The sequence below is a fragment of the Mus musculus genome, chromosome 11 (genome assembly GCF_000001635.26).
Source record: "Mus musculus strain C57BL/6J chromosome 11, GRCm38.p6 C57BL/6J".
Lineage (NCBI taxonomy): Eukaryota > Metazoa > Chordata > Mammalia > Rodentia > Muridae > Mus > Mus musculus.
In genome coordinates this window covers 106,680,391-106,708,311 of record NC_000077.6, presented here as the reverse complement: position 1 = coordinate 106,708,311, position 27,921 = coordinate 106,680,391, and the positions used below count along the sequence as shown (strand labels likewise).

Sequence of the window (27,921 nt, the reverse complement as noted above, 5' to 3'; positions counted from 1 at the left end):
TTGTGAAGAGTTTAAGGCTAGCCTGAGCTACATAGCAAGATTATCTTAAAATAAACAAATATCTTTTTTAAAATCTTGAATTATTCCAAGACTCTGGCTGGAAGTAGTATAAACTCAGCACCTCACCCAGTCTTGTGGGTAACTCTGGCTCACAATCTTGTGATGATAGACCCTTTTGGTCAAGGTCAAAGTTGTTCCACGAAGGCTGACTAAGCCTGGGTGTCTGCTTTTGAGCTGACTTTTGTGGCTACACTGAAGGCCTCCGTTCATCATCCTGTGAGACACCGCCTTCTTAGCTGCTCTTGCAGGATGTGACTTTTGACCCAGGGCTGAGGTCCTGGAGGAGAGAGCTTGACTAGATGGAAGCTGTACACTAACATCAGGAGGAGTGTCCTGGCTCCATTGGGGGAGTCAGTCCTGTGATAGCCTTGGTATGGTCATGTGGGAGATGTAACAGGGCCGAGGGCTGTTTTGGAGGCTGTCTAGGGCAGAGCGGCTGCCACGTTATCGAAGCTGGTTATGTTCTCCGTTAGGGCTTGGCCTGGCTCATTTGGGAAATTTTCTTTATTTAAAATTTTGAATGCATGTTTATTTAGTGTGTGTGCCTGAGCTTGTGTGCAGCCTGTGAGGTGCTTTTAGAGGTCAGAGGATAACTTGCATGAGTTAATTCTCTTCTACCCTGTGGGTCCTGGGATTCCACAAACTCAGGCACAGCAGTAAGTACCTTTGCTTGCTAAGCTGTCTCAACGGCCCTATTTTTATTTTTATTTATTTATTCTTCATGTGTATTAGATGGTCGTGAGCTGCCACCATGTCAGTGCATGAAATCCTAGTTCTGCAAGAACAAGTGCTCTTAATCACCGAGCCATTTCTCTCCCCGCACCCCCATCTCCCCTTGAGGCAGGGTTTCACTGTGTAATCCTGCCTGGCCTGGAATTTGCATTGTAGACCCAGAGTGGCCTCAAACTCTTGGCAGTTCTTTCTTCTCTGCTTCCGGAGCGCTAGAATTAGAGGTGTGTGCCACAGCACCTGGCCTCTTGAGTTTTCTACAAGGTTTCCCCCTCTTCCGTCCTGTGATACTCCTGCTGGCTGAGTGGCGACATGAGGTTCCTCCCAGTGATCCAGGTGCGTGTTACACAAGTGGATGTGTGTCAAAGAAATCAGCCGTGTCAATACCACCCTCCTTACAAAAGCCACACATTGGCTGGAGAGATGGCTCAGAGATTAAGAGCACTGCCTGCTCTTCCAGAGGTCCTGAGTTCAATTCGCAGCAACCGCATGGTGGCTCACAACCATCTGTAATGGGATCTGATGCCCTCTTCTTGTATGTCTGAAGACAGCTACAGTGTACTCATATACATAAAATAAATAAATCTTAAAAAAAAATCCACACATGCCAAGTGTGGTGGCACATCTCTTAATCCCAGCACTCAAGAGGCAGAAACAGGTGGATTTCTGTAAATTCGAAGCCAGCCTGATCTACCTTACCAGTTCCAAGCCAGCCAAGATAGTGAGTTGCTGTCTCAAAAACAACAAAAAGCCACACTTGGTGCTTTAATTGAGGTTTTTTTGTTTTTGGTTAAACCTAGAGGACAGTTCGAGTTTGAGAAAAATGACAGAACAGCCAAATTATAAAATTTCAGGGGAATGAAGGAGAGAGCAAGCCATGCCTTTTGCAATGGGGGGTAGCGGGCAGCAGCGAGGCAGAGAGCATGGGGGCCTCGGAGGCTGATGCTCAGGGTATCCCCTTCCAGACTTTGATCACTATCAGGGGGAAGAGGAAATAGAAAAGGAGGGAAATGACAAGGCCGGAGTTGTAGGGTGGGATGCTTCAGATAGCTGCTCACAGCTGCCTGGAGGCCGGAGACTTCCTTTCAAAGAAAGACAAGTCCCTTCTAGCATGTCTTTATTTAGGTGGAACCGAATTCCCTTTGGGGAAGCATTCCTGGGATTCCAACTGATGAACTGGGCTGGTTGGATTGACAGTAGGGAAGGGAAGATAGGGATGGCACAAGAGTTAAGAGTTCTTACTACTTTTGCAGAGGAGGGGTGCCCAGCAGCCATGTTGGGCAGCTACAACTGCCCATAACTCTAGCTCCTCTTCAGGGAATGGACACCCCTTTCTAGTCTCCTTGGACATTGCGTTAATGTACATAAACCCATATGCAGAATACACACATGCACATGATAAAAACGAACAACGGAAGGAACAATAGTATGAACAGTAACAGTATGTAATGTTTTGTTTGATCTTAATTCTTTTGCATCTATTATGAAGTGGGGGGGGGGGCGGAGGGCGTGTTGTTGACCCACTCAGCACTGTGGACAGTGCCTGGCCTGGAGAGGCCCCTGTAGTGTTTCCTATAGTTGTCCTGCAATGTGAAGGAGAGAAGTGATTATCCATGAGGCCCAGGGTTTGTTATTACCACGGGCACCTTGCCTCAGTCACCAAAAAATACGGAGGTAGGGGAGTGGGGCTGGGTAAGGTATGGCTCAGTGGCCAAGTGCTTGCCTAGCATTTGAAGGGCACTGGCGTCAATTTCCTAGCATCAAGAGAAAAATAATTACCAAGAAATGCAGATGTGCTAGCATTCCTGTTTCAACAAATAGAAGCAAAAAGACTACAGGAATTAAAAATAAAAAAAACAACTACTTCCAAATAGCCAGGCTTAGTGGTGCACACCTTTAATCCCAGCACTTGGGAGGCAGAGGCAGGTGGATTTCTGAGTTCGAGGCCAGCCTGGTCTACAGAGTGAGTTCCAGGACAGCCAGCGCTACACAGAGAAACCCTGTCTCAGAAAAACAAACAAACGAACAAACAAACAAACAAACAATAATAATAAAACAACTCTCAACCCTATCTAGCTAAAGGAGACTGTTCAGGATGCTGTCTGTACAGTAGCCCATAACTAGGGTGGAGACCACACAGTATGAGCAAGTCTGGGAGCCTAAAGAACTTACCAATTTCTTTATTTCTGGCAGTCCTGAGGACCGAGCCGAGGACTTTATGCATGCTAGGTGGGTGGTCTACTGCTGATCCACATCCCCAGTTTGGAGACTATGTTGTTACAAATCGTTCTGCATTTAATAAATTTCTAGAAACAGAGAAGAGATGAAGCTTTGAAACTCCCATTTATTCTGTGACAGATAGACCCCAGGTACCATTTCCCAGGCGTTTTCCTGGTGCTAAGAACGATGCTGTGTCTCCCGGAGGGTGTGTGATGCTTGCCAAGTATGCTACACTCAGAGTTGTAGGTTCACTCCTCAGCATCTCATAAGCCAAGTGTGGTGGTGCCTGCCCGGGACCCAGGAGGATAAAGGGCTCGGGGTCATCCCTCACGACAGACAGGATGCAAGTCTGGGCTGAGTGGGTCCCACTGCTGACAACTGTGGGTTGAGTAACTAACGGCCCTTCCCACAGCAGAGCTGGCCTGTGGCCGCTCATTTCCTGGTAAGAGGTCAAATCTTGAGAATGTCTCACTGGGTCGTTTCTGAATTTCTCTATTTTATGTGTGTATGAAAATCCACAGTGAATAGTATAGCATAATTTCATCATTTCCCTGTTTATATTCATATAACCTCTTGGAGGACATAAACCCATGAAACCTTCACAAAGAAGCAAACAGGGCATGAACAGCCATCTCTGCTTTGAGAAGTTGGTACATGTGGAACCTCCAGTTAGATGCTCTATTTACACAACAACAAAACCCAACCCCACCCCGAGAGGGGGGCTCATTATATAGCCAATCTGACCTTCGACTTCTCCCACTGAGCCCTGGCCTTGGCTTTATGTGTTGTTGTTGGTGGTGGTGTTTTTGTTTTGTTTTCTTTTTTCTTTTGTTGTTGTTGTTGTTGTTTTTCAAGACAGGGTTTCTCTGTATAGCCCTGGCTGTCCTGGAACTCACTTTGAAGACCAGGCTGGCCTCGAACTCAGAAATCTGCTTGCCTCTGCCTCCCAAGCGTTGAGATTAAAGGCGTGTGCCAACACCGGGCCGGCTTGTTTTGTTTTTTGAGGCAGGGTCTCAGTATATAGGCCAGGCTAGCCTCAGACTTGGTAGCCCACTGCTGACCTTGAACTCTCAGTCTTCCTCCCTTAACCTCACCAGTAACTCAGTGAAATTAGAGAACTTTTGGATCCAAGCAGGAGACAACCAAAGTCCGTTGGTGACTTCTGAGGATTCGGAGTCTCGCAATGAGTCAGCTGTGCTCACTGGCCTAGCTCTTGTCTAGCGCTGGGAATCCCAGCTCTCAGGTTTTATTTTCACTATCTCTTTTCCTGGTGCTGGAGTGGAACCCAGGGCTCACATGCGGCAAGCAGATAGAAACATGCCCTCTTCTCCTCTCTAAGACAATTTTGTGATTGTTGGGTTTTGTTTGTTTGAGGGGGGGGCTCTGTTCATTTGTTTACCACTATGTTAAACTGTTTGTGTGTGTGTGTGTGTGTGTGTGTGTGTGTATGTGTGTGTGTGTGTTTGTTTGTGTAGACAGGGTGTTAGTTTCTTCTTTACTTTCTTTTAAAAATTCATTTGGAGGAGGACAGCTATTCCACACGTATGAAGGTCAGGGGATAACTTGATGATGTGGGACCTCTCCTTTCACCACTGGCTTCCAGGGATTGAACTCAGGTCCTCGGGCTTAGTGGCAGATGCCTTTGCCTGGTGAGCCCTCACACGGTCCCTTTTCGTTTTAAATGTAGTGCTGGGGATTGTACCCAGGAGTTTCATTGCGGATGTTAAGGAAGTACTCTATCAACTCTGTCCCCGGCCAGGCAGGGTTTTACTTTGTAGCTCAAGCCCTTGAGTTCACAGTATGGTAGTCATGGCCTATGGATAGTTTCCTCTTACCAGGTAAGAACAGGACTTTTAGAGAGCCTTATCTAAGCCATGGAACTCTATGTTTAGCTGGCACAACTTCTCTGTACCTGTCTTGTTAGAGTTTATCACTGCAATGAGACACCGTGACCACGGCAACTTGTATGAAGGAAAACATTCGATTGGGGCTGGCTTATTAGAGTTCAGAAGTCTAGTCCATTATCATCATGGCAGGGAGCATGGCTGCACACAGGCAGACATGGTGCTGGACAGGTACCTGAGAGTTCTACATCTGGATCCACTGGCAGCAAGAAGTGAGACTGAACCACTGGGCCTGGCTTGAGCATTGGAGACCTCAAAGCCCCCCCCCCCCCCCCAATGACACACCTTTTTAAACAAACCCTCACCCACTGTGGGGCCCTGAAAGCCATGCAACCTGCTGAACTCTTCTGGAGTAAGAGTGAGATCAAAATTCATTCAAAACCCAAAAATCTCATCCCTGAGGCCACCAGGAGCAGGACTGCTTCCTCCCTGCTCTGGGCTAACATGTCTAGGCAGTGTACGTAGCCTTGGGACCCCACAGTCTACTCCAGCGAGGCCTCACCTCTTAATGGTGCCTAGCAGTACCTGGCACCTAATACCTGATATCCTCCACCATCTCTGGTCCTTGAATTTCTCACAGCCACATGCATTTTGGGTTTCCCCTGGTCAACTGCTAGGCTTGAAGGTGTCAGTCACCCTATGTGTGGTGTGTAGCATGCTATCTCTTGTGTAAACAGGCCAGAGGAACTTCCTCTTTGGGTTTTCTTATGTGTACATGTATGCTCTATGCTCACTGGGAGCCTCCTGCCTCAGTTTCCCATGTGGGATTACAGGTGTGAGTCAGTCACTACGCTCAGCTTCAAATTATCTAAAAATAAAATCATCTCTAGTTGTTGTTGTTTTTTTAGGGTTTATTTATTTTATGTGTAAGAGTGTAAGCCTTCATCTGTGTCTCTGTAAACCTGGCCTAGTGATGCACGCCTCGATCCCCTCATTTAGGACACCGGTTCTCAACTTGTGGGGTCAAGAAAGACCCCTTCGGAGGTCGCATATCAGATATCCTTGCATATCGGATATTTACATTAAGATTCATAACAGTAGCAAAATTACAGTTATTAAATAATAAGGAAAGTAATTTTATGGTGGTGGTGGAGGGTTACCACAGCATGAAGAACTGTGTCAAAGTCGCAGAATTAGGAAGGATGAGAACCACTGGCTTAGGAGGTGGAGGCAGGAAGACCAGAAGTTCAGTATATAAGTTATGTATAATGAGTTAGAGGAAGTGCTAGGCTACATCAAACTCTGCCTAAAAAATACAATAAAATAAAATTGGTTCCAAGTCTTCCCCAGCAGGCGACACCTCTAAAGTGGGTCTGTGTCCTCCCCGCCACTGGTCACAACCTCTTGGGGAGGCAGATGTGGAGAGTTTGACTGCCCTTATCCCATTCCAGTGCTAGGGTGGGTGCTCAGAGACATCGCTCTGGGGTGGGAAAGCACAGTCTTAAATGTGGGAATGTGGGAAAGTCGGAGCTGGTTCCATCCCTGGAGCAGGCAGGGGCTGAGGGGGTCTTCTGACTCTTAGACACCCAGGCGCTGAGGGGAATGAAGGAGGAACTGAGAACTGAGTCAGGGGCCCTCGGGCTGGGGACAGTGTCTAGCCTGGGGTGGAAGTGGGGGTGGGAGCACTGGCTTATCCCAGCGGTGTTTGGAGGCGGGCTTGGTGGCAGTTGTGGCTAGAAGCACGGAGAGGCCTTCTGTGGTAGAATTAAGCTGTGCGTTCATAGTCAAATGTCTTCTCTGTGGTTCCCCGAGTTGGATCTTGAGGGAAGAGACAGTCTGTGGTTCTAAACAGTTTATTGTTCCTTCATGGCAAAAAAATTAGATACATAATATACCATGCCCAGTTCTCAGGGTGGACCTTTTACAGGGAGGAACGTCTGGGAAGGGAAGCTGAGTGGCTAAGCCCTCTGGGCCTCTAGGTACCTCATTAGCATAGAGAGCTCTGTTTTGGGCCTAGGTGACCCTTGGACACGTTTCTTTTCTGTGAGGAGTGTGTTCCAGGCCAGGAGTCTGGCAGGGAGCGGGAAGTCACCTAAGCCTCCTGTGTGTGCCTACTGAGTCTCCGGGTCTCAACCTGCTCTACCTTCTCAAACTTCCTGACCAGGTTTTACATCCCACACTCTGAGGCCACTCACTAAATGGCAAACACCTACTGGCACAACCCAGGGAGTTTATTGTTTTTACCTGCATACGTCTATTTCAGGTAATGACTGTCCTTTTAAAGCCTGTTCTTCCCCCCCCCCCCAAGGTGCTTTCTGAAACCACAGCATACATACGTGATCTCTGACCTATATGTCCAGCCTCAACATACATTTTTTGTTTGTGGTACTAGGGACTGAACCCAGGCCATTTTCCATGCTAGGCAAACACCCAACCCGTGAAATGCATCCTCGGCCCTCCCTCAACACATCTACTTGTCTGTCTGTCTGTCTATTTTAGTTTGTTTGTTTGTTTTTCTTTGGTTTCTCGAGACAGGGTTTCTCTGTATAGCTCTGGCTGTCCTGGAACTCACTTTGTAGACCAGGCTGGCCTAGAACTCAGAAATCCGCCTGCCTCTGCCCCCCAAGTGCTGGGATTAAAGGCGTGTGCCACCACACCCGGCCAGAGAAAGCATTTTTAAATGTTAAGAAGGTAGAGAGTCAAAATAAGGCAAAGGAAGCAGTCTAGTGTGGTGGCACACACCTTTAATCTCAGCACTTGGGAAGTAGAGGCAGGGCAATCTCTGAGTTCATGGCCAGCCTGGTCTTCAGAGTGAGTTCTAGGACAGCCAGGGGTATTGGGGGAGGAGGTAAAAAAGGAAAAGGAGGAAGGGAAAGAAGAAGGGGTGTAGGAGGGGGGAGAAACAGGGACAACTAGAACCATGGGTGAATATTCCTGGGCATGTCTGACTTTATGACAGAGAATCACTGTTTCTTAAGCAACTACTGTGTCCTGTGTACACATGTATTGCATGCTTCCTGGCCACAACAATTTAAGAAATAACTCCTTTTAAAAAAAGACTTATTTTGTGTGTGTGTGGGGGGGAAGATATGTGTATGGTGTGTGTATATATATGCGTGGTATATTTATGTGGTGTGTGTGTGTGTGTGTGTGTGTGTGTGTGTATGGTATGTATGGTGTATATATGTATGTGATGTATGTGGTATATATGTGTGTGTTATGTGTGTATGGATGTATGTTATGTGTGCATATGTGGTATGGTGTATGTGTGTGTGTGCTGTGTATGTATGTGTGTGTGGTCTGTGTGTACGTGTAGGGTATGGTGTATGTGTGTATATGTGTGTGGTATGATGTGTGTGGGTTTGTGTGGTGTGGTGTGTGTGTATATGTGTGTGGTATGGTGTGTGTATGAGGGGGGTATGTGTATGGTGTGGTGTGCGTGTATATGTGTGTGGTGTATATGTGTGTGGTGTGGTATGTGTGTATATGTGTGTGGTGTATGCCTGGGTCCGTGTCTCTGAGCGATGCTGTTTCTGAAGTAACAGTGTCTGCCATCCTTCTGCTTTGCCTCAGCCTTCACCATCAACAGCATCCATATGGAAAGCCTGCCATCATGGGAGGTGATGAATGGGCAGCAACTGACCCTGGAGTGCCTTGTGGACATCAGCACCACCTCGAAAAGCAGGTCTCAGCACCGGGTGCTGTTCTATAAGGACGATGCGATGGTGTATAACGTCACCTCCAGGGAGCACACCGAGAGCTACGTCATTCCTCAGGCTCGGGTCTTCCACTCCGGGAAGTACAAATGCACAGTGATGCTGAACAACAAGGAAAAAACCACGATTGAGTACGAGGTGAAGGTGCATGGTGAGTCCGCAAGCAGAATAGCAGGTTGATGATGATGCTCACGTTGGTGACGCTGGTCACGCCGCTCATGGTGACGCCAGAGACCGGCCAGTGAAGCTGGTTTCCTTCTCCGCTAAGCTCCACCTTTCCTGTTCACTACCTGGCATCCTGACCTGAAACTGTAGGCTTTAGAAACTCCCGCTGTGTGAAGACAGGACTTCCTCCTTTGGGATGATGTCCTGGCCTTGGGAACACCCTTCCTCATCCTCCTTAAGTAATAGACTACATCTCCCAACCCCTTCTCTGAAACAGTCTCCCTAAAGCCCGGGCAGGCTTCAGTCTCCTGCGCATGCGCTGGCGTTACGGGTGTGGGACTCCACACCCCGCTACAGAGTTCTTCTTGCACGTTCTCAACAGAGTTGATTTCTCCCAGGGCACCAGTCTTTACAGTGTTTATGCTCCTCTGTGAGAGTGACAAACAGCATGGTTTTGTCACATGAACCAAACCTTGGTGGTACACACCTTTAATCCTAGTACTCTGGAAGCAGAGGCAGGTAGGTCTCTGTGAGTTCAAGATGGCCTGGTCTTCGGAGTGAGTTCTAGAATAACCAAGCTACACAGGGAAACCCTGTCTGGAAAAACAGAACAAAACCCACTAGACTCAAGTCTCTCTGCTTTAGTCACCATCTGGATACGTCCAATAGCCATTCTAAACTTCAGGGGCCACAGAGGTACCTGGGAGATTAAAGTTATTGCTGTCAAGCCTGCCAATCGTCATTCAATCCCCTGAACCCCCATGGCAGAAGGAGAGGACTGACTCCCATAGTGTCCCATGACCTCCACACCTACACCATAGCACTCTTGGGACCACACATAAGACACCAAACAAATAATAAGTAAAATCTAACAGGAGCATTAAACTCTGGAATCCGCAGGGATGAAGTGAAATAGCAGGTAGTCACTCAGGGACTCGGCATGATTGAGTGCAGTTCCCTGTCTGTTGGTGTTCAGCCGCTTGAGGTACAATACTTAGTCCATGGTGAACAACACAGGTCATAGTGGGCCCATGAGGTAAACCCACGAGGTAACCTCGTGATGTTATGCCATCTTGGTCTGTGCAAATTTACTCTCTTCCTGGAATGATGCCACCTCACAAAGCATTTCCCAGGCTGTGTCTTAGTTGTTGTGAAACAATCTGTGTCCATTTCCCCACATCTACTGCTCTTTGGGGCTATAAAATCTCAGAGAGATTAAATTTGGCCTATTTCCAGACAGGCAGAGGTTGTTGGAAAGCGCATGCCTTTAATCCCAGCCCTTGGGAGGCAGAGGCAGGTGGATCTCTGAGTTTGAGGCCAGTCTGGTCTACAGAACAAACTCCAGGACAGCCAGGGCGACACAGAAAAACCCTGTCTCAAAACAATGGCGACAACAGTGACCACTGGCCTATTTTTCATATCCTGGGTAAAGACCCAGGCTTGAGGTAGGCATTCAATAAGTTGCAACAGAGGCCAGAGAGAGCTCAAGCCGTACAAAGCTTTCCACTCAGACTAAAGACAGGAGTGTGCAGACACCCAGTATCCACGGCCTGGGACGTGCCTGTAATCCTGCAACTCAGGGTGTGGAGAGACAGGAAGGTCCTTGGGGTTTGCTGGCCATTCAGCCTAGTTGAATTAGTGAGCTACAAAGTCAGTGAGAGATCCATCTCAAACAGAAAGGTGGAGAGCAGCTGAGGAAGATGTGGCCTCTACATGGAAGTGTACACACACACACACACGCACGCACGCACGCACGCGCATGCATGCATATAGACAGTGAAAGCATCAGCTGAAGTAACATAATTAAATACTGACTTTTTTTTTTTTTGGAGACAGAGTCTCACTATGTAGCCCTGGCTGTCCTGGAACTTACTCTGTAGACCAGGCTGGCCTCGAACTCAGAGAGCTCTGCCTGTTTCTGCTTCCTAAGAACGAGGATGAAAAGGTGTGCATCGCCACACCTGGGTTTTTCCTTTTTAAACTGTACCAGTTGGGAATCTAGTTGCACCACCTTCCGAAGGGGATCGCAAACCATTGAGAACACTGTTGTATTATAGTTTTAAACTGTCTGCTACAGTGCCAGGCACACAGATCCCCTGGGGTAGGTAAGACTGAATCTTCAGGGAATAAAGGGCCCTGATGCTGATCAGCCACAGTGACAGATGAGGGTGATGGGGCCGTTATGCGGAATTGATCCTAAGTGTACTTTCTCCTTCTCCAAAGGCGTATCCAAGCCCAAGGTGACACTGGACAAAAAGGAGGTGACAGAAGGCGGGGTCGTGACGGTCAATTGTTCCTTGCAAGAAGAAAAGCCACCGATCTTTTTTAAAATTGAAAAATTAGAAGTGGGGACAAAGTTTGTCAAGCGAAGGATAGATAAGACCTCCAACGAGAACTTTGTGCTCATGGAATTCCCCATTGAGGCGCAGGACCACGTGTTAGTGTTTCGCTGCCAAGCTGGGATCCTGTCCGGATTCAAATTGCAGGAGTCAGAACCCATCAGGAGTGAATACGTCACCGTGCAGGGTCAGAATCCTGCCCTCTATACCATTCTTTGTAGTGACGGGTTATATGTAGCCAAAAGGAGCCCAGAATTGGAGAATCTGCGCCTCCTTTAAGGCTGTAATCCCAGCCCTGGTGAAGTACAGGCAGGGGGTTCAGGGGTTCAAGACTAGCAGCCCTCAGCTAGGCAGTGGTGGCGCACACCTTTAATCCTAGCACTTGGGAGGCAGAGGCAGGTGGATTTCTGAGTTTGAGGCCAGTTGAGGCACTCTGGTCTACAGAGTGAGTTCCAGGACAGCCAGGGCTACACAGAGAAACCCTACCTCGAAAAACAAAACAACGAAAACAAAAAAAAAAAGACTCTTTCTCCCATGAGCCAAATAAATAGCATTAACTGAAAAGAATAAGTAGGGCGCTGGAATGGCAGCTGGGAGTGACGGTGCAGGCCTGCGATCCCACCTACTCGGGACACTGAGGCAGGAGGATTGAAAGTTCACGGGCACGCTGGGCAGTTGAGTGAGACCCTCTCTTAAAGTAAAAATGAAAGAGAGGACTAGAGATACAAACATGTGGTGAGATGTTTGACCAGCATTTGGGAAAACCTATGTCTACTGGGGGAGGGGCCACAGGAAGGGGAGCCAAAAGAGCGAAAAAGGACTAAGCAAATGGCTCAGGAAGTAGAATGAATTTGATGCCCCAAACACGTGTAAAGCTGGGTGTGGTGGTGCACGTTTGTAATCCCAGCCCTAGAGAGCTAGAGACAGACAGATTCCTGATACTCACTGGCTGGTCAGCCTCAGCCTAGATATTGAGCCCCAAGCCAATAAGAGAGTCTGTCTCATAAAAAACCAGACCAGGGCAAAGGGGGCTAGAGAGATGGCTCAGTGGTCAGCATTCTTGCTGTTTGTTCTTCCTGCCTTTCCACACACATGCACCAGAACACCACGCCCCCCAATACACAGGCGTGGCTCCGCCCACCCAGATAATAGACTAGAAAGTGCCCAGTTTTGAACTTGAATCTAACTGGCTTGTCATCTTTCTTGTAGAGTCCTTCTCCACTCCCAAGTTTGAAATCAAGCCCCCTGGGATGATCATAGAAGGGGACCAGCTGCACATTAGGTGCATAGTTCAAGTGACACACTTGGTCCAGGAGTTTACAGAAATTATCATCCAAAAAGACAAGGCGATTGTAGCCACCTCCAAGCAAAGCAGTGAAGCTGTCTACTCAGTCATGGCCATGGTCGAGTACAGTGGACACTACACCTGCAAAGTGGAATCAAACCGTATCTCCAAAGCCAGTAGCATCATGGTCAACATAACAGGTAGGACTGCTGAGGGCGGGCAGGCAATTGTGGCTAGGTATAGTTCTTCATGTCTGTAATGGCAGCATTTGGGGGTAGGGGGGCTGAGATAGGAGGATCATGAGTTCAAGGCCAGCCTGGGCTATCTAGTGAGACCCTGACCAGTGAGTGTGATGCCTTTTCTGTTCCAGGTTGTCTTGGGTGTATGCATGCTGGGTGCTGGGGCTTGTGGGAAGGATTCGATGCATAGTAGTCGGCTATACTGGCTATACATTCGTTCAGAGGCTGGTGCTGACTCAATCCTGCTGCTCACTACTTCTGTGCTCTTGGCTGAACTCTTGAACCTGCCCCAACTGTGTGAGACCCAATGGGGATGTGATGGTACCCACCTTATAGCACCATCACAATGTCCGTTTAAATGAGGTAGCTGTGGTCTGCATCCAAGTGAGCATTGGCTAATATCTCTGCAGGTGTCTGTGTTGTCTTTCCTCTGAGCCAAACTCTTCTTCATGGCCTCTTTACGTTTTTTAAATTTTATGTGTGTGGATGCTTTGCCTGCATGTAGGTCTATGTACCATTTGTAGACTTGGTGTCCATGAGGGCCAAAATAGGGTATAGGCTGACCTAGAACTGGAGTTACAGTTGGAAGTCACCAGGTGCTGGGAATTGAACCTGGGTCCTCTGCAAGACTAGCCAGTGCTCTGAAGTGCTGAGGCCAAACCCCAGCCCAAATCTTTTTCTAAAAGGTTTTGGGGTCCAGGAGTCACCCCACAAACCACACAAACACTGATCTCAGTCAGATAGGGCTGTATTGAACATATACCCTAAAAGACTGATCAATCAGGGCCATAGTTCAAATTTTGGGGGCTGAGTCTACGACCCTCAACATTTTTTCTATGTCAGTTTATAAAGACTAAGACCACAAAACCCACCAATGAGCACATACGAAGTGCTGGAAGTCCTGCCCAGTGGTCGGCCCTGACTCAAGCCATTTTAGACATAACAGTTCATACTGACCTTTAATTTGATGGGTCCTAAGTGACACTTATGGTTGTGGATTTTTTTTAAGGTCACCCAACCTCATAACATGCAAAATATAATAGGGTATGTGGTCAGCAAAACCTTGCTCTGAATAATTTCTGCACCAATGACTGGCAGGTGTATTATAGCAATAGTCAGCAGGAACAAAATGGCTGCAGCTATGCTAGGGGGATAGGTTTCAAAAAAGGCATTCTCTCTCTCTCTCTCCCTCTCTCTCTCTCTCTCCCTCCCTCCCTCCCTCCCTCCCTCCCTCTCTCTCTCTCTCTCTCTCTCTCTCTCTTGTTGCACACGCCCAACTGGCCAGGAAGAACGACGCTGCTACAGGATCCTTCTGCACACGTTTATTCAGTCCTGTTTCTTCTTGTTTATATCTCTCTTGTTTATATATCTCCCTTGTTTTTATATCTCCCCTGTTTATATCTCCCTTGTTTTTATATCTCCCTTGTTTTTATATCTCCCTTGTTTTTATATCTCCCCCACTAATAGTAATCCTCTCTCGAATAATAATCCTCCTCTAACCCGGGCCTCTCACTCTTATATACTCTCAGTTCCCATCCACGCACAGCAGGCCACGCCACTTCACCAGGCACGCAGCTTCAGCTAATCAGGGCATCAGGGGCAAATCTCCACCAAATTGGATTCACCTGTATCCTGGTACACCTGCGCAGCACTCAAGATGTTTGTGTCTTATATGAGGAAGTCAGGTGCAAGTCATATGACTTAGCTGCAGTCTCTGGCGCCTTTGGGACTGCCGCCACACCCGCTCCCCACACTCTCTTTCTCTGTTTTTCAAAACAAGGTATCTCTGTCTTGAAAAACCTGTCCTGGCTGTCCTGGAACTCCCATTGTAGACCAGGCTGGCCTTAAACTCACAGAAATCTACCTGCCTCTGTCTCCCAAGTACTAGGATTAAAGATATGCACCACCATAGCCAGCCTGTAAAAGATTTTAACGGGTATGATGACACACACCTGTTCCATATGTCTATAATGCCAGCACTTGAGGGGCAGAGGCAGGTAGATCTCTCTGAGTTTGAGGCCAGTCTGATCTACAGAGTGAGTTCCAGGCCAACCAGAGCTACATAGTGAGACCCTGTCTCAAAAAACAAAAACAAAAACAAAAAAAAACAAAAAGATTTTGAAAAAAGACTATATGTATGTCTGTGTGCATTTATATTTACTCTCTGTGTGTGTGTGTGTGTGTGTGTGTGTGTGAGAGAGAGAGAGAGAGAGGCTGAGATCAGAGGATGTCAGAGCCTTTGGAAGTGGAGTTACAGGTAGTTGTGAGCTGGTTGATGTAGGTACTGGGAACCTAATCCAGGCCTTCTGCAAGAATAGTAAGTGTGGCCTGGTGTGGTGGTGCACGCATGCCCAGCAGTTGGGAGGCAGAGGCAGGTGAATATCTGAGTTTGAGGCCAGCCTGGTCTACAGAGTGAGTTTCAGGACAGCCAGGGCTACACAGAGAAACTCTGTCTTGAAAAACAAACAAACAACAACAACAGAAAGAATAGCAAGTGCTTTTAACTATTGAGCTATCTCTCTACCTTCCTCCGTTTTCTTAAAGACAAGATCTCATGTGGCCGAGGCTAGCCTTTCACTTACTGTGTAGAGGAATTTGTCCTTGAACTCCTGACCTTGCTGCCTTCTTGCAAGTCCTAGGGCTCCAGGCGTGCTCCACCATAGCAGGAACTGCCCAGTGCTAGGTCTCCTGACCCCAGTTCTCGGCTTTATCTCTCTAAAATACTTACACTTTGACTACTGTACTCTTTCTTGTTTGCTGTGCTGTGCATTCAGCTGTTACAATGTAAGCAGCTGAGGGCTGAGACCTTAACTCTTCTGCTCAGTGCTATGTCCTTAACTTGTACTATGGTTAGTCAGAGGATTGGGCTGAGCCTTGTGTTACAATGTTTCCAAGAGCAGAGTCAGCACTTCTCTTCTGTTGAAAGTCTCCATTCATAAAAACCGTCCTCAGTTCATTCAGTAGTTTCCCCCCAAATCCCCAAGTGTCAAGCTCTGAACATGCGGTCACAGCCACCACCCCCAGGCTTATAATAGGTAGGTAGAATGCCAACTCATCAACTAGGGGATTGGCACACTATATCAGATCCTCCTGGTGTAGGGTGTGACATCATGCACAATTTAGTGAGTTATTTATTTACTTATTTACTTATATTTTTTGAGACATTCTCATAATGTAGCTTAGAACTCCCCTATGTAGACCAGGCTGGTCCCTATATAAAACTCAAGTGCTGGGATCAAAGGCATGCCCCATCATACCAAGCATGGATTATTGATAATGACAAACATTTGGAGTGCTCTTGATAAGGCATACATTCTCTTGTTAGAGAAAAAAGCCATCATTCATATATATATATATATATATATAAAACTACATATTATAATACATATGATATATATCATATACATATATATGACACATCCTTCTGTATACTGGGCTGCTTACTAAGAATTGAGGACTTCAGATACAAGCAGGCCTGTCAATGGGGGTTTCTTCTTGCCATAATGAACTTGCAAATTTTAAAAAATATTTACTTATTTATTTTATGTATATGAGTACACTGTAGCTGTACAGATGGTTGTGAGCCTTCATGTGGTTGTTGGAAATTGAATTTTTTTTTTAGGACCTCTGTTTGCTCCGGTCAACCCCACCCGCTCAGTCCCTACTTGCTCTGTCCTAAAGATTATTGTATAGTAGCTGACCAGACGCACTAGAAGAGGGTGTCAGATCTCATAATGGATGGTTGTGAGCCACCATGTGGTTTCTGGGATTTGAACTCAGGACCTTTGATAGAGCAGTCAGTGTTCTTACCCACTGAGCCATCTCGGCAGCCCATGAACTTGCAAATATTATCTAATATACTTTCTCTAGGTAACCACCTAGAGCAACTTCCTTCCAAGGACTGTTCCCTTAACCCCTCCAGGGTGAAGTTCAGTTTCCTCTCTGTGGGCTCTGCTGCAAACAGTATTCCTGAATTGAGCGTTAGATATAAATTCCTTGAAGTCAGCCTGTCTCACATGCTGTTATCTTTCCATTGGCCAGCAAAGGGTCAATACTTGTGGAAGCCATGCATAGCAGTGTACACTTGTGGTCCCAACACCTGGGAGGTAGAGATGGGAGGAACAGAAGTTCAAGGCCATCTCTGGCTACATAGTTAGTTCAAGGTCAACCTAGGCTACTTGAGACCCTCCCTGTCTCAATAAATGAGTGGACAGATGAGTGAATCCTCATAGGAAATGCAGGAAGAGCCAGCAGAGAGATCTCAAGGTCAGAGGGAGTCCTGTCCTCACTCTTTTGTTTGTTTGTTTGTTTGTTTGTTTGTTTTTTGAGACTGGGTTTTTCTGTGTAGCCCTAGCTGTCCTGGCTTCTTTTAAGGCCATGCTGTCAAGTATATGAGAAGCAGAGGAAGACTTTTTGCAGGTTCCTAAGGGTTAATTCTGCTGAAAGTAACTGGGCTACAAATGTCTGCGGCTGAGGACTGAGGTGGTACCCAGACACGTTTCACCTCCCTTCCCACTTGATGTTCTTCAGAGCTGTTTCCCAAGCCGAAGTTAGAGTTCTCCTCCAGTCGTCTGGACCAAGGGGAGTTGTTGGACCTGTCCTGCTCCGTCTCGGGCACACCTGTAGCCAACTTCACCATCCAGAAGGAAGAGACGGTCTTGTCGCAGTATCAGAATTTCAGCAAGATCGCCGAGGAGAGTGACAGCGGGGAGTACAGCTGTACTGCAGGCATCGGCAAAGTGGTCAAGAGAAGCGGCCTGGTACCGATCCAGGTGTGCGGTGAGTACACTCTCAGCTGCTCAGATATGCAAAGGTTGGGTAGGGACTAGGAGCATGATGGTCAGTTAGCTGTCACCAATGCAGTCGCAAAGGCTGATCGGATTCAGGCAGGTCGAGAAGAACTCCTGGGAGGGCCAGGAAAATGGCTTATTGGGTAATGGTGCTTGCTGCCTAGCCCGGCAACCCGAGTTCAGCCCCTGTGATCCACGTGGAGGAGGCAGAGAAACAAGTCCTACAAGCTCTCCTTTGACCTCTGTATTTCATCTGTATTTGTGTGTGCACGTAGAACGCACAGACTTCTGTGTATATCTAAGACCTGGTTACGAGGCATGTGGTACATACCTATAATCCTGACATCCAGGACGTTGAGCTAGGGATTGTTGTGAATTCAAGACCAGCCTGGGATACATAGCAAGGGCCTGTCTCGATCCTCCTTGACTCCCAACATAAAAAAAAACAACAACAACAAAAAAGTATTAAAAGAAGAAGATTCTAGTTGGGTATTGGTGGTGCATGTCATTAATCCCAGCAGTGAGTTTGCTGGAGGATTACTGCAAACTCACGGCCAACCTGGGATACAGGGCAAGGTCCTGCTTAAAAACAAAACAAAACAAAACACACACAAGGGGTCTAAAGAGATTTTCCAGTGGTTATAGGCACTTGCTGCTCTTTCGAAGGACCTAGGATCAGTTCCCAGCACCACATCATGCATAAGCCACCACCCCTGGATGGTAGACCTACAGGCAGGCATGTACCACCATCCCTGGATCTTCCACCTCCTGTCTCCCTCCATTATCTTCCTTTCCCCACCCTCCCCCTGACTTCCTCCTTTTGAGACAGGACAACATTATACTATGGAGCTCAAGCTAGCCTCAAATTTGCAGTTTTACCGCCTGCCCTCCCAGGTATGGACCTACAGGTGTGTTCCACTACACCCAGATATTATATCATTATTTTGCTTATAAAAATAGATATTTTAGCAGGGCAGTGGTGGCGCACGCCTTTAATCCCAGCACTTGGGAGGCAGAGGCAGGCGGATTTCTGAGTTCGAGGCCAGCCTGGTCTAGAGTGAGTTCCAGGACAGCCAGGGCTACACAGAGAAACCCTGTCTCGAAAAAACCAAAAAAAAAAAAAAAAAAAAAAAAAAAAGATATTTTAAGCAGGGCTGTAATAGTATACTCCTTTAATCCCCATACTCAGATAGTAGAGGTAGACAGATCTTTGTGAGTTCAAGGCCAGCCTGGTCTACAGAACTAGTTCCAGGACGTCTAGGGTTATACAAAGAAGCCTTGTCTAAAAAAAACCCCAAACCATAAACAACAGGAATGATTAATAAATCAAAAACAAAACAAACCCAACAAAATTAGATTTTATATATATATAAAATTTATATTTATATATATATAAATTTATTTATATATTTATATTTATAAAATATATAAATATATATATATTTGCTGTTCTGACACAGTGTCTCACTATGTAGCCTGGCCTCAAACTCATAAAGTTCTTCCTGTCTCCACTTTCTTAGTGCTGGGAATTGAACTCAAGACTTTACACATGCTAGGCAAGTGCTCTACCACTGGGCTACATCCCCATCTATCTACAGCAGTTCATTTTCTCCCTTGTATATTGCACACACACGCACACACACTCATGCACACACACACACACACACACACTCATGCACACACACGTATAGACAAGCATTGCCTGGACAGGCCACAGCCCTATAGGAGCCCCTTAAGATGGATAAGGCAGGCAGGCAGGTAGGCATTGGAAATCATGATCTCGATTGGGAAAGCCAAGCTCAGAGTTTTCAGAAGGAAGGTTCCCGGCTGGGTTGTTCCTTGTGTTTTATTTGGATTTCCCCTGTTGTTGTAGAAATGCTCTCGAAGCCCAGTATTTTTCATGATGCCAAGTCTGAGATCATAAAAGGACATGCCATAGGCATCAGCTGCCAGTCCGAAAATGGAACTGCACCCATCACTTACCACCTTATGAAAGCAAAGAGTGACTTCCAGACTCTCGAGGTGACCTCCAATGACCCAGCAACATTCACAGATAAGCCCACCAGAGACATGGAATACCAGTGCAGAGCGGATAATTGCCATTCCCACCCCGCGGTGTTCAGCGAGATCCTGAGGGTCAGGGTGATAGGTAAGCAGCTGTCTTCTGTGAAGCAAAGGTAGGGCTCAAGGCTAGCAAGGCTAGGGACTGTGGCCATCACAAGGATGCTGCCTGTGCAACCCATAGCAGATATGTATCAAAGACCAAGCCCCAGATGGTGGGTCTGAGCAATATCCGGGGTTTCTTGATGTGGCCGTTGTAACCCTTTTTGACCTTCCAAGTGACAGTTGACTGCTGGTATTATGTAGTTGGGCTTCCGTGGTTTGAGGGGGCGGGGTGCTTTTCAGATGAAGAGAGAGCTGCCCTCAAGAACTGCGGGCTTAGAACTCTTTCCTTGCTAGTGGTCTTAGTGGAACATCTGTGTCACACATGAAACCTGCCACAGGCCTTGCTGCAGACCATGGGCTCATGGAAATAGCTGACATTAGCCTGGGATTCTCACCATGGTCTTGGGGTTGGATATCTTTTCCTCGAGCATCTGACTTGTGCCTTTGGGTGGCTTGTTGCAGTGTCGCTGCCCCCACTGCTTATAAGACTCCCAATGTGCCTTCTCCTCTGTCCTTCAGCAGCTTTTGTTTAGCAGCTCTGTGTCGTCAACAGGCAGTTTATAGGTGCTGGAGAGATGGCTCTGTGGTTAAGAACATTAGCTACTGTTTCAGAGATCCTGGGTTCAATTTTCAGCATCCACGTGACAGCTCACAAATGTTCCTAGAGATCTGATGCCCTCACACAGACGTACATGCAGGCCATACACTAATGTACATAAAAATGCATCATTAACATGCAGTTTATAATTGTATACTGTGTACCTGTGCTGGTGTGGGCGAGAGTTGGCTACTGGTACAGGGTAAGTGGTCCAACAAGCCTGTAATCCTGGCACTTAGTAAGCAGAGGCAGGCAGATCAGGTTATCCTTATCTACATAGTGAGATCAAGGCCACCCAAGGTCACATAAGACCCAAGTCTCAGAGGACAAGGGAGGGAGGTGGGGCATAATAAGAACTGGTCTGAGGAGGGGCATAATATGGACATGGTTGTTATGCATTCAGGCTGTTGTTGAAGAGTGAAGACTTCAGATCTCCAGATGTTAATTAATAATAAATTCGTCCAGGCGGTGGTGGCGTACTCCTTTAATCCCAACACTCGGGAGGCAGATGCAGGTGGATCTCTGAGTTCGAGGCCAGACTGGTCTATAAAGTAAGTTCCAGGGCGGCCACGACACAGAGAAAACTTGTCTCAAAAAGACCACAGAAGAAGAGGAAGAGGAAACCCGAGTTGAAATTGGGTCAGTGCTAGTGACGAGCATTTACTGAGCCCTTCCCATGTGCCCAGCCCTGGGTGAAGCACTGTGGTAAATTATCCCTAGTAATATTTAAAATAGCACATGAGACTCATAAGTGAACTCACTAAGACTTAGAGCTAAGGCACGATAGGTAGGACTGGGATTTGAACCCAGGCAGTGTGGCTCCTGAGACCAACTCACCACTAGCCTCTTGTACTTCCCGGGGGGAGAGACTGTCAGGTCTAGCAGTGTGCTCAGGCTGTCTGCCCCTGTGTGGGACCACTGCCATCCCAGGCCTGATGCTCAGCTTCCTTCAAGATCATACGCCCTTTGTGCTCAGAGAGGTGACATGTGTCTGTGTGTCACTAGTAGGGAAGGTGGCCTGGAATGGTGACATAGGACCAGAATTTGAATGGTTAGGAATGTTGCTGAGGGAAGGTGGCACAGTGGGGGCACAGTGGATTTGCCTCTCTGAGCTTCCAGGTGGGAAGGAAACCATGAAGTTCCGGGAAGCTGTCTGGACAGGAAACTTCTGTTTAGGTTTCAGTGCTCAGAAATAAAAGCTGAGTGTGGAAGTAAAGTCTCTAAGTGAAGATGGAGGGGCTGGTGAGATGGCCCAGCCTAATGACCTGAGTTCAATACCCTGGACCTTACTTGGTGGAAAGACAGATTCCTGCAAATTGTTCTCGGAGTTCCACTAACACACCCATGCACAGAATAAATAAGTAAAAAAAATAAGTAAAAAACAATGTGTGTGTGTGTGTATATATGTATATATATATATATGTGTATATATATATATAGATAGATAGATAGATAGATAGATACACGTATATACACACACATATATATACACACACATACGTGTGTGTGTGTGTGTGTGTGTGTGTGTGTGTAGAGTGGAGTTGGAAGACTTAGGACCAACTTTTCAGAAAATCCAAACCCATATTTCATTGCCAAAATAAGTAGTGAAGAAGGCAGGCAGATAGCAAGGGAGGAGAATCTGCTTCAGAGGCAGCTCAGATAGTGAAGCCAGGTCAACAGGGACCGGGTGATATTCAGGCTATTGGAGGCCAAGACTGGAAAACCAGGTTAAGAATGGTTAAAACTTCCTCCACTGAATTTTCTCTTTAGGATCATGGTCTTAGGATCAAGGAAATTTTCCAGCATCTTTGAAACTAGAAATAGCAATGCAGTTTCAAAAGCAGATGGGTAGCTACAGATGTTGGTACATACCTGTAATCCCAGGATTTTGGAGGCTAACATCTGGAGTTCATGGCCAGCTCTATGAGACCTGGTCTCAATACAAAACAAACATGGTTATGCATACCTTTAATCCCAGCGCTTAAGAGGTGGAGGCAGACAGATCTCTGTGAGTTCAAGGCCAGCCAGAGTTACGTAGTGAAACCTTGTCTCACAACAGGTGAATGAACAAGGGCAATAGCAAACAAGAATAACAAAACCAGGTGGTTGGAAGGCGAACTTGAGGGAGAGCAAACCAATGAGAGAGGAGGCTTTAAAAGCACACAGGAAGAGGAAAAAAACAGGGGTAATCGCCACACACCCTTTAAAATTCTTATTTATTTATCTGATGTGCACTGGTGTTTTCCATGAATGGTTATCTATGTGAGGGTGTCCGATCCTCTGAAACTGGAGTTGCAGACAGTTGTGAACAGCCATGTGGTTGCTGGGACTTGAACCTTGGTGGGGTTCTCTGGAAGAGCTGCCGGTGCTCCTAACCACTTAGGCATCTCTCCAGTCCATGTGCCACACATCATTGTAAGCAGAAAGGCAGAGATGAACACACACACAAACACACATGTACACCTACACACATACACACATACATGTGCACATGTACTCAAAACTCCAAGACAGAGCACAAGTTAATCTTGTCATTCAGTTGAGTGGCCAGTCTTGCTCAAGGTGCGAAGATGGTGAGTGTCCCTAGCATCTTGTGTTTTATCAGTGAATGGGGACAGGAGGTGTCTGTTGCTGTCCTTCTGGTCTAATCAGTGGAAGTGGAGAGAAGAGGATTGAAATCCTAGGCTGGAAGAGAAGCAGATAAGAAGCAGTGGCCATTCTGTGTTCCCTCTCTGTTCAACTCCCTTCTTCTCCCTCTTGGGTTCTTTGTGACTGGATCTCTGTGTCGTATCCTGGCTTGGAACATGAGCTCCTTCTGCATGCATCTCCCAAGTACGGGGATTGCGGCTGTGCACCTCTTACTTGCTTCTCTCCCCTCTCTGCTCGGGGCTAATCCTTGGCCTGCTTTCCAGCCCCAGTGGATGAAGTTGTGATTTCCATCCTGTCGAGTAACGAGGTACAGTCTGGAAGTGAAATGGTACTTCGGTGCTCTGTGAAAGAGGGGACGAGCCCAATCACGTTTCAGTTTTACAAAGAAAAGGAGGACAGACCCTTCCACCAAGCGGTCGTGAATGACACCCAAGCGTTTTGGCACAACAAACAAGCTAGCAAGAAGCAGGAAGGACAGTACTACTGTACAGCCTCCAACAGAGCCAGCAGTATGAGGACCAGTCCCCGAAGCAGCACTCTTGCAGTCAGAGGTGAGTCCACACCCCCACCAGAGCATCAGTGTGGGGGGCTTCCGAGGGTCAGAAAGCACGAATTCCTTGTAAAAGGGAGAGGAGTGGAGACTAGCTCATTTGGGAGAGCTAAGAGACCGGTGTCTGATTAGTTACAATTAGCAGAAACCCACTCATAGTAGCTTGAGCAGAAAAAGAGATGATTCTATTTATATATAATCTGAAAATGTTTTATCCAGTCCCAATTCTAAGTATCCGATAGAGAGATACCAGTTGACAGTTGACGCATACTGTGGGTTAAATGTCTATCCATGAACGACCTGTATCCAACATAGATGTGTTGATAGGATTCTAGCTGTGTGCTTGAATGAGAGAGTCCTGTAGAGATGGAGGGCCACCCCAAATGGAACAACACCTCTACAAAATTAGCTTGGTACCTCCTTGAAGACTGTAGTTGACCTTGGTTTCTAGCAGAAGCCACCATTTCCACCCAGGCTGAGTACAGAAGCCCTCATGGGCAGACACCAAAGCAAAATGCCATTTTTAAGGATCGCAAAATGGGGTCTGAGTTGCTGCTTAAATCTGCTGCCATTTCTTGCTGGTGGGAGGAAAACATGTGTTTCCTTTCTTTCTACCCGACTTCCAGTCTTCCTTGCCCCATGGAAGAAAGGGCTCATTGCGGTGGTTGTCATTGGAGTGGTCATCGCCACCTTAATAGTTGCAGCCAAATGCTACTTCCTGAGGAAAGCCAAGGGTGAGTGCCTGTCTGCAGCCTGGGTTTCCAGGGAACTGCATCCTGGAGGAGGCTAAGGGAGCACCATGCATTCTCCTTATGGGATGTCGGCTTGGTAACGCAAGGGCCTGGCGTTGGTGGGTGTGAAGCTTTGGCGGCTCACTAGCAACGGTGCTTGTGGAGTTGGGCAAGCCAACTGGGGGGATGTGGGTGACATTATACCTGATCTAGTCACAAGAAGCTATTTCTTAGTGTGTGTCCCCAAGTGTGGTGGTATAGGGCACATACAGGCATGCACATTCTGTGTGTGGCACATGCACAAATGCACACACTGTGTGCCTCCCAGATATTCTTCTAGTTGTGTCATGATCTTGTATCATGTACCATACACACTTGTGGGAATAGGGTCTAGCCTAGGCTTAAGTAAAATGGTGCTGCTGTCTGAGCCGGGAGGAGCAGATGGGTTGGGGTCTTTTGTCTTTTCCAAGGTAGGAAAAATTGTGCTGAGCTACACCCCCAGTTTCTCTTTTCTCCTTTATTGAGTATCCGGGCTTTAGGAGAATCAATGGAAAGATGGTCACTGTCCTGTATACTTACACTGACCTAAGTTTTTCTTTCTTTTTTAAAGCCAAACAGAAACCCGTGGAGATGTCCAGGTCGGTGTCCCTGTTAAGAGGGGGGTGGCTTCTTTGTGGGCAGGGCTGGATTTGTCTGCAAGCCCAGACTGGTTGCTAGGAAGTTATCAGAGATTCTTAGCAAACTAATAAAGAATAAGGGCCTTGGGTATAATGGGTGTGTGTGTTTCTGTCTGTCTGTCTCAGTGGAAGATTGCCAACTCATTACATACTTAGAATAATAGAGTTGACCTTTTTAAAAGAAATGTTTTTTACCAAGCTGGAGAGATGGCTCAATCTCTGCTGGTACCATGCACTATAAATGTGCATGCGTGCGCACACACGCACACACCTCTAAAATTTAAAAAAAAAAAAAGTCTTTGCATCCTTTTGCCAAGGCTAGCCTTAAATTCATGATCCTCTTGCCTTTACCTCCCAAGGGCTGGATTACCCAAGGGCATGTGGTACCACGACTAGCTTTTTGTGTCTTGCTGTGTAGCCCTGGCTAGTCTCAGAGTCACAGCCATTCTCCTGCCTCAACCTCCCCAGAGCTGTGATTACAAGTGTACAATTGTCATATTTCTTCTTGCTTTCTCGTGGTCTTTCTTTGATGGTTTTGTTGGTTTGGGGGAAGAATATCAATACATAATTTTCTCTTTTCTTCTTCATTTACATGTGAAGGCCAGCTGCTCCACTTCTGAACTCCAACAGCGAGAAGATTTCTGAGCCTAGTGTGGAAGCCAACAGCCATTACGGTAAATCCAAGTCTTCCTTTAATTACAAAAGTTTTTCCCAACTCAATGTATAAGGTAGGATTGGAGTAGAAGGGAAACCCCAGCTTCAGGCAGTGGTACCGTTACCGTATATAACAAACCATGAGAAGATTAGTGATACACAGCAAACAGAAAGGAAAGGCAGGACCTTTTCTGCTTTCCCCATCTCTGCTTCATTTCTTTGGGATGAAAAATGGAGACTGACCCTACTGCTTGTTGCCTCCATAGACTGAAATAATTAGGCAGTACATGGGAGACAGAAACCAGATTTTTTTTTTTTTTTTTTTTTTTTGAGACAGTGTTTTTCTGTGTAGCCCTGGCTGTCCTGGAACTCACTCGGTAGACCAGGCTGACCTCGAACTCACAGAGATCCGCCTCCCTCTGCCTCCCAAGTGCTGGGATTAAAGGCGTGTGCCACCACTGCCTGGCTTGAGAAGTCACTCTGGTGCAGGCCTCAGAGGAGAGAGGCTGCCCAGTGAGTCTCAGGACCCTTGGGTCTGTGAGAAAGTCACTCAGAGGCAGGTGTGGTGGCTCACTCTGAACATCTCAGCACTCTGTAGGGAGGAAGGAGCAGATGCAGATGGACATATTGGAGTCCATCTTGGTCTACATAGTGAGTTCCAAGCCCAGTTGGGGCTCCATATCAAAACCTTGTCTCAAAACAAGCAATAAAAACAAACAAGTAATTTGAATAATAGCACTGATTAGCACAAACACACTTTGGAAAACCATGTGTTCCTGAAGAATAGTATAATACCTTATATATAAGAATATCCTAAGGAAAACAACATGCTAAGATGTTTGTTTGTTTGTTTGCTTGCTTTATAGTGCTTGGGATTGAGCCAAAGCCTTCACACATTCTGGGCAAGGGCATTACCACCAAGCAAGCCTCACACTTCATTTTGTGTATGTGCACTGGTGTGATAATCCAGAGACACTGTTATTTCTTTAAGTCGTATTCTCATCAACTTACTTCCCTAACCAGACAATGTTAGCTAACCATCAGCTTTCATATTTATTTTTAGTCACTGGCCCTTTCTAGAAAGGAGCTTCATTTTTAATTAGTTCTTACATCAAACCATTCTGAATTCCAAATAACTCTCAAACGAAAGTGCCCCTCTGCAGCCATACTTTCTATCCAGGCAGTGGAGGGAGGGCCCACTGCATGCAGGAAAAGCTCACACCGCAGAGACAAAGGAGGAGACCCAGGGCCAGAGGCGAAGGTGCTTGTCACCTGGAGAGGTCAGACTTGACTTTCTTAGCAGTACTGGAGGTTTTAGAAGTACTGGGGAGATGGTGAAGTGTTTGCTGTTGCTGTGTGGATGTGAGGCCTTGGGTTTGGTTCCCTAGCACCTATATATAAGCCACATGTGACAGCAAGCACCTGTAACCCCAGTACAGGGGAGGTGGATGGAAGTGACCACACCCCATGGGCTCCATCATGAGCTAGTCCTGCTGAATCAGCAAGCTCCAGGTTCACAGAGACGCTGCCTCAAAAAATAAGGCGGAGGGAGAGTGATAGAGCTTCCTCTATCATGTGATGTCACACGAGCACACGCACACTTGTGCACACACACATATGCATGGGGGAGAGCACACACTCACACACATGCACTCACACTCACATCAATGGGTAAGGGCACACACACATACATGAGTGAGAACGAACACACACACACACACACACACACACACACACACACACACACACACAGTTACGGTTACAGGAAACTGATATCTATTGTCACTCATCCTGACTGTTAATTTTTCAACCAGGTTATGATGATGTTTCTGGAAATGATGCAGTAAAACCCATAAATCAAAATAAAGGTAATTATTTAAAAATTGTAGTAGAAACTTTTACATTAAAAAAAAAAAAATCACGGGCAGCTAGCTGTGTGCTGTGTGCTTTAATCCCAGCACTCCGAGGAGAGAGGCAGGCGGGTCTCTGGAATCAAAGCCAGCCTGGCGGACATAGAGAGTTCTAGAGCTACACAGTAATTAGTAAGACTCTGTCTTTAAAAATAAACAAATAAATAAATAATCACAGAGAAAAGGAAACGTAAACTCTGAGCTGTCTGGATAATTTCCACCCGTCTTAGAGGCTCTGTCTATATGAGCCTAATGGTAAAGTGTAGGTGGCCGGGTTTTTTTCTCCAAAGATGTTAGCCAGTGTTCTGAATGGTGATGCCTCCTAACCTAAGTAGAAGCAAGCTGTCATACCTAAAAACAACAACAACAACAACAACAACAAAAACAAAACAAAAAACAAAGAAAGAAACAAAAAACCTTTCTGGCTCTCCAAGTGCTGTAGGAAGGTGTTTCTCTTGGGTGGCTGAGGTGGAGAGTTTAAAGAAATTTTTTAAAGACAACTAACAATAGACAGTTTACTTCTGCCTAAGGCTTGTTGGCTTAAATCGCCTCTTCAAGATATTTTCTATTCTGTGCCGCTCTCTTGAGAACTGAAACTC

At 46.7% G+C, this 27,921-nt stretch overlaps 1 protein-coding gene across 4 annotated transcripts in view; it reads left to right on the top strand.

The window, feature by feature from the left end:
• Pecam1 (platelet/endothelial cell adhesion molecule 1) overlaps positions 1-27,921 on the top strand; it is a 61,069-nt gene that overhangs the window by 6,970 nt on the left and 26,178 nt on the right. For 3 of the 4 annotated variants that reach the window (NM_001032378.2, NM_008816.3, NM_001305157.1), the window contains exons 3-12: positions 8,427-8,720; positions 10,958-11,260; positions 12,283-12,558; positions 17,128-17,376; positions 19,261-19,536; positions 23,064-23,351; positions 23,977-24,084; positions 24,692-24,719; positions 25,359-25,432; positions 27,227-27,280. In NM_001032378.2, the coding sequence (NP_001027550.1) occupies positions 8,427-8,720; positions 10,958-11,260; positions 12,283-12,558; positions 17,128-17,376; positions 19,261-19,536; positions 23,064-23,351; positions 23,977-24,084; positions 24,692-24,719; positions 25,359-25,432; positions 27,227-27,280 (1,950 nt within the window). The remainder of the gene's footprint in view (positions 1-8,426; positions 8,721-10,957; positions 11,261-12,282; positions 12,559-17,127; positions 17,377-19,260; positions 19,537-23,063; positions 23,352-23,976; positions 24,085-24,691; positions 24,720-25,358; positions 25,433-27,226; positions 27,281-27,921) is intronic. The other variant, NM_001305158.1, reaches the window with a different exon arrangement.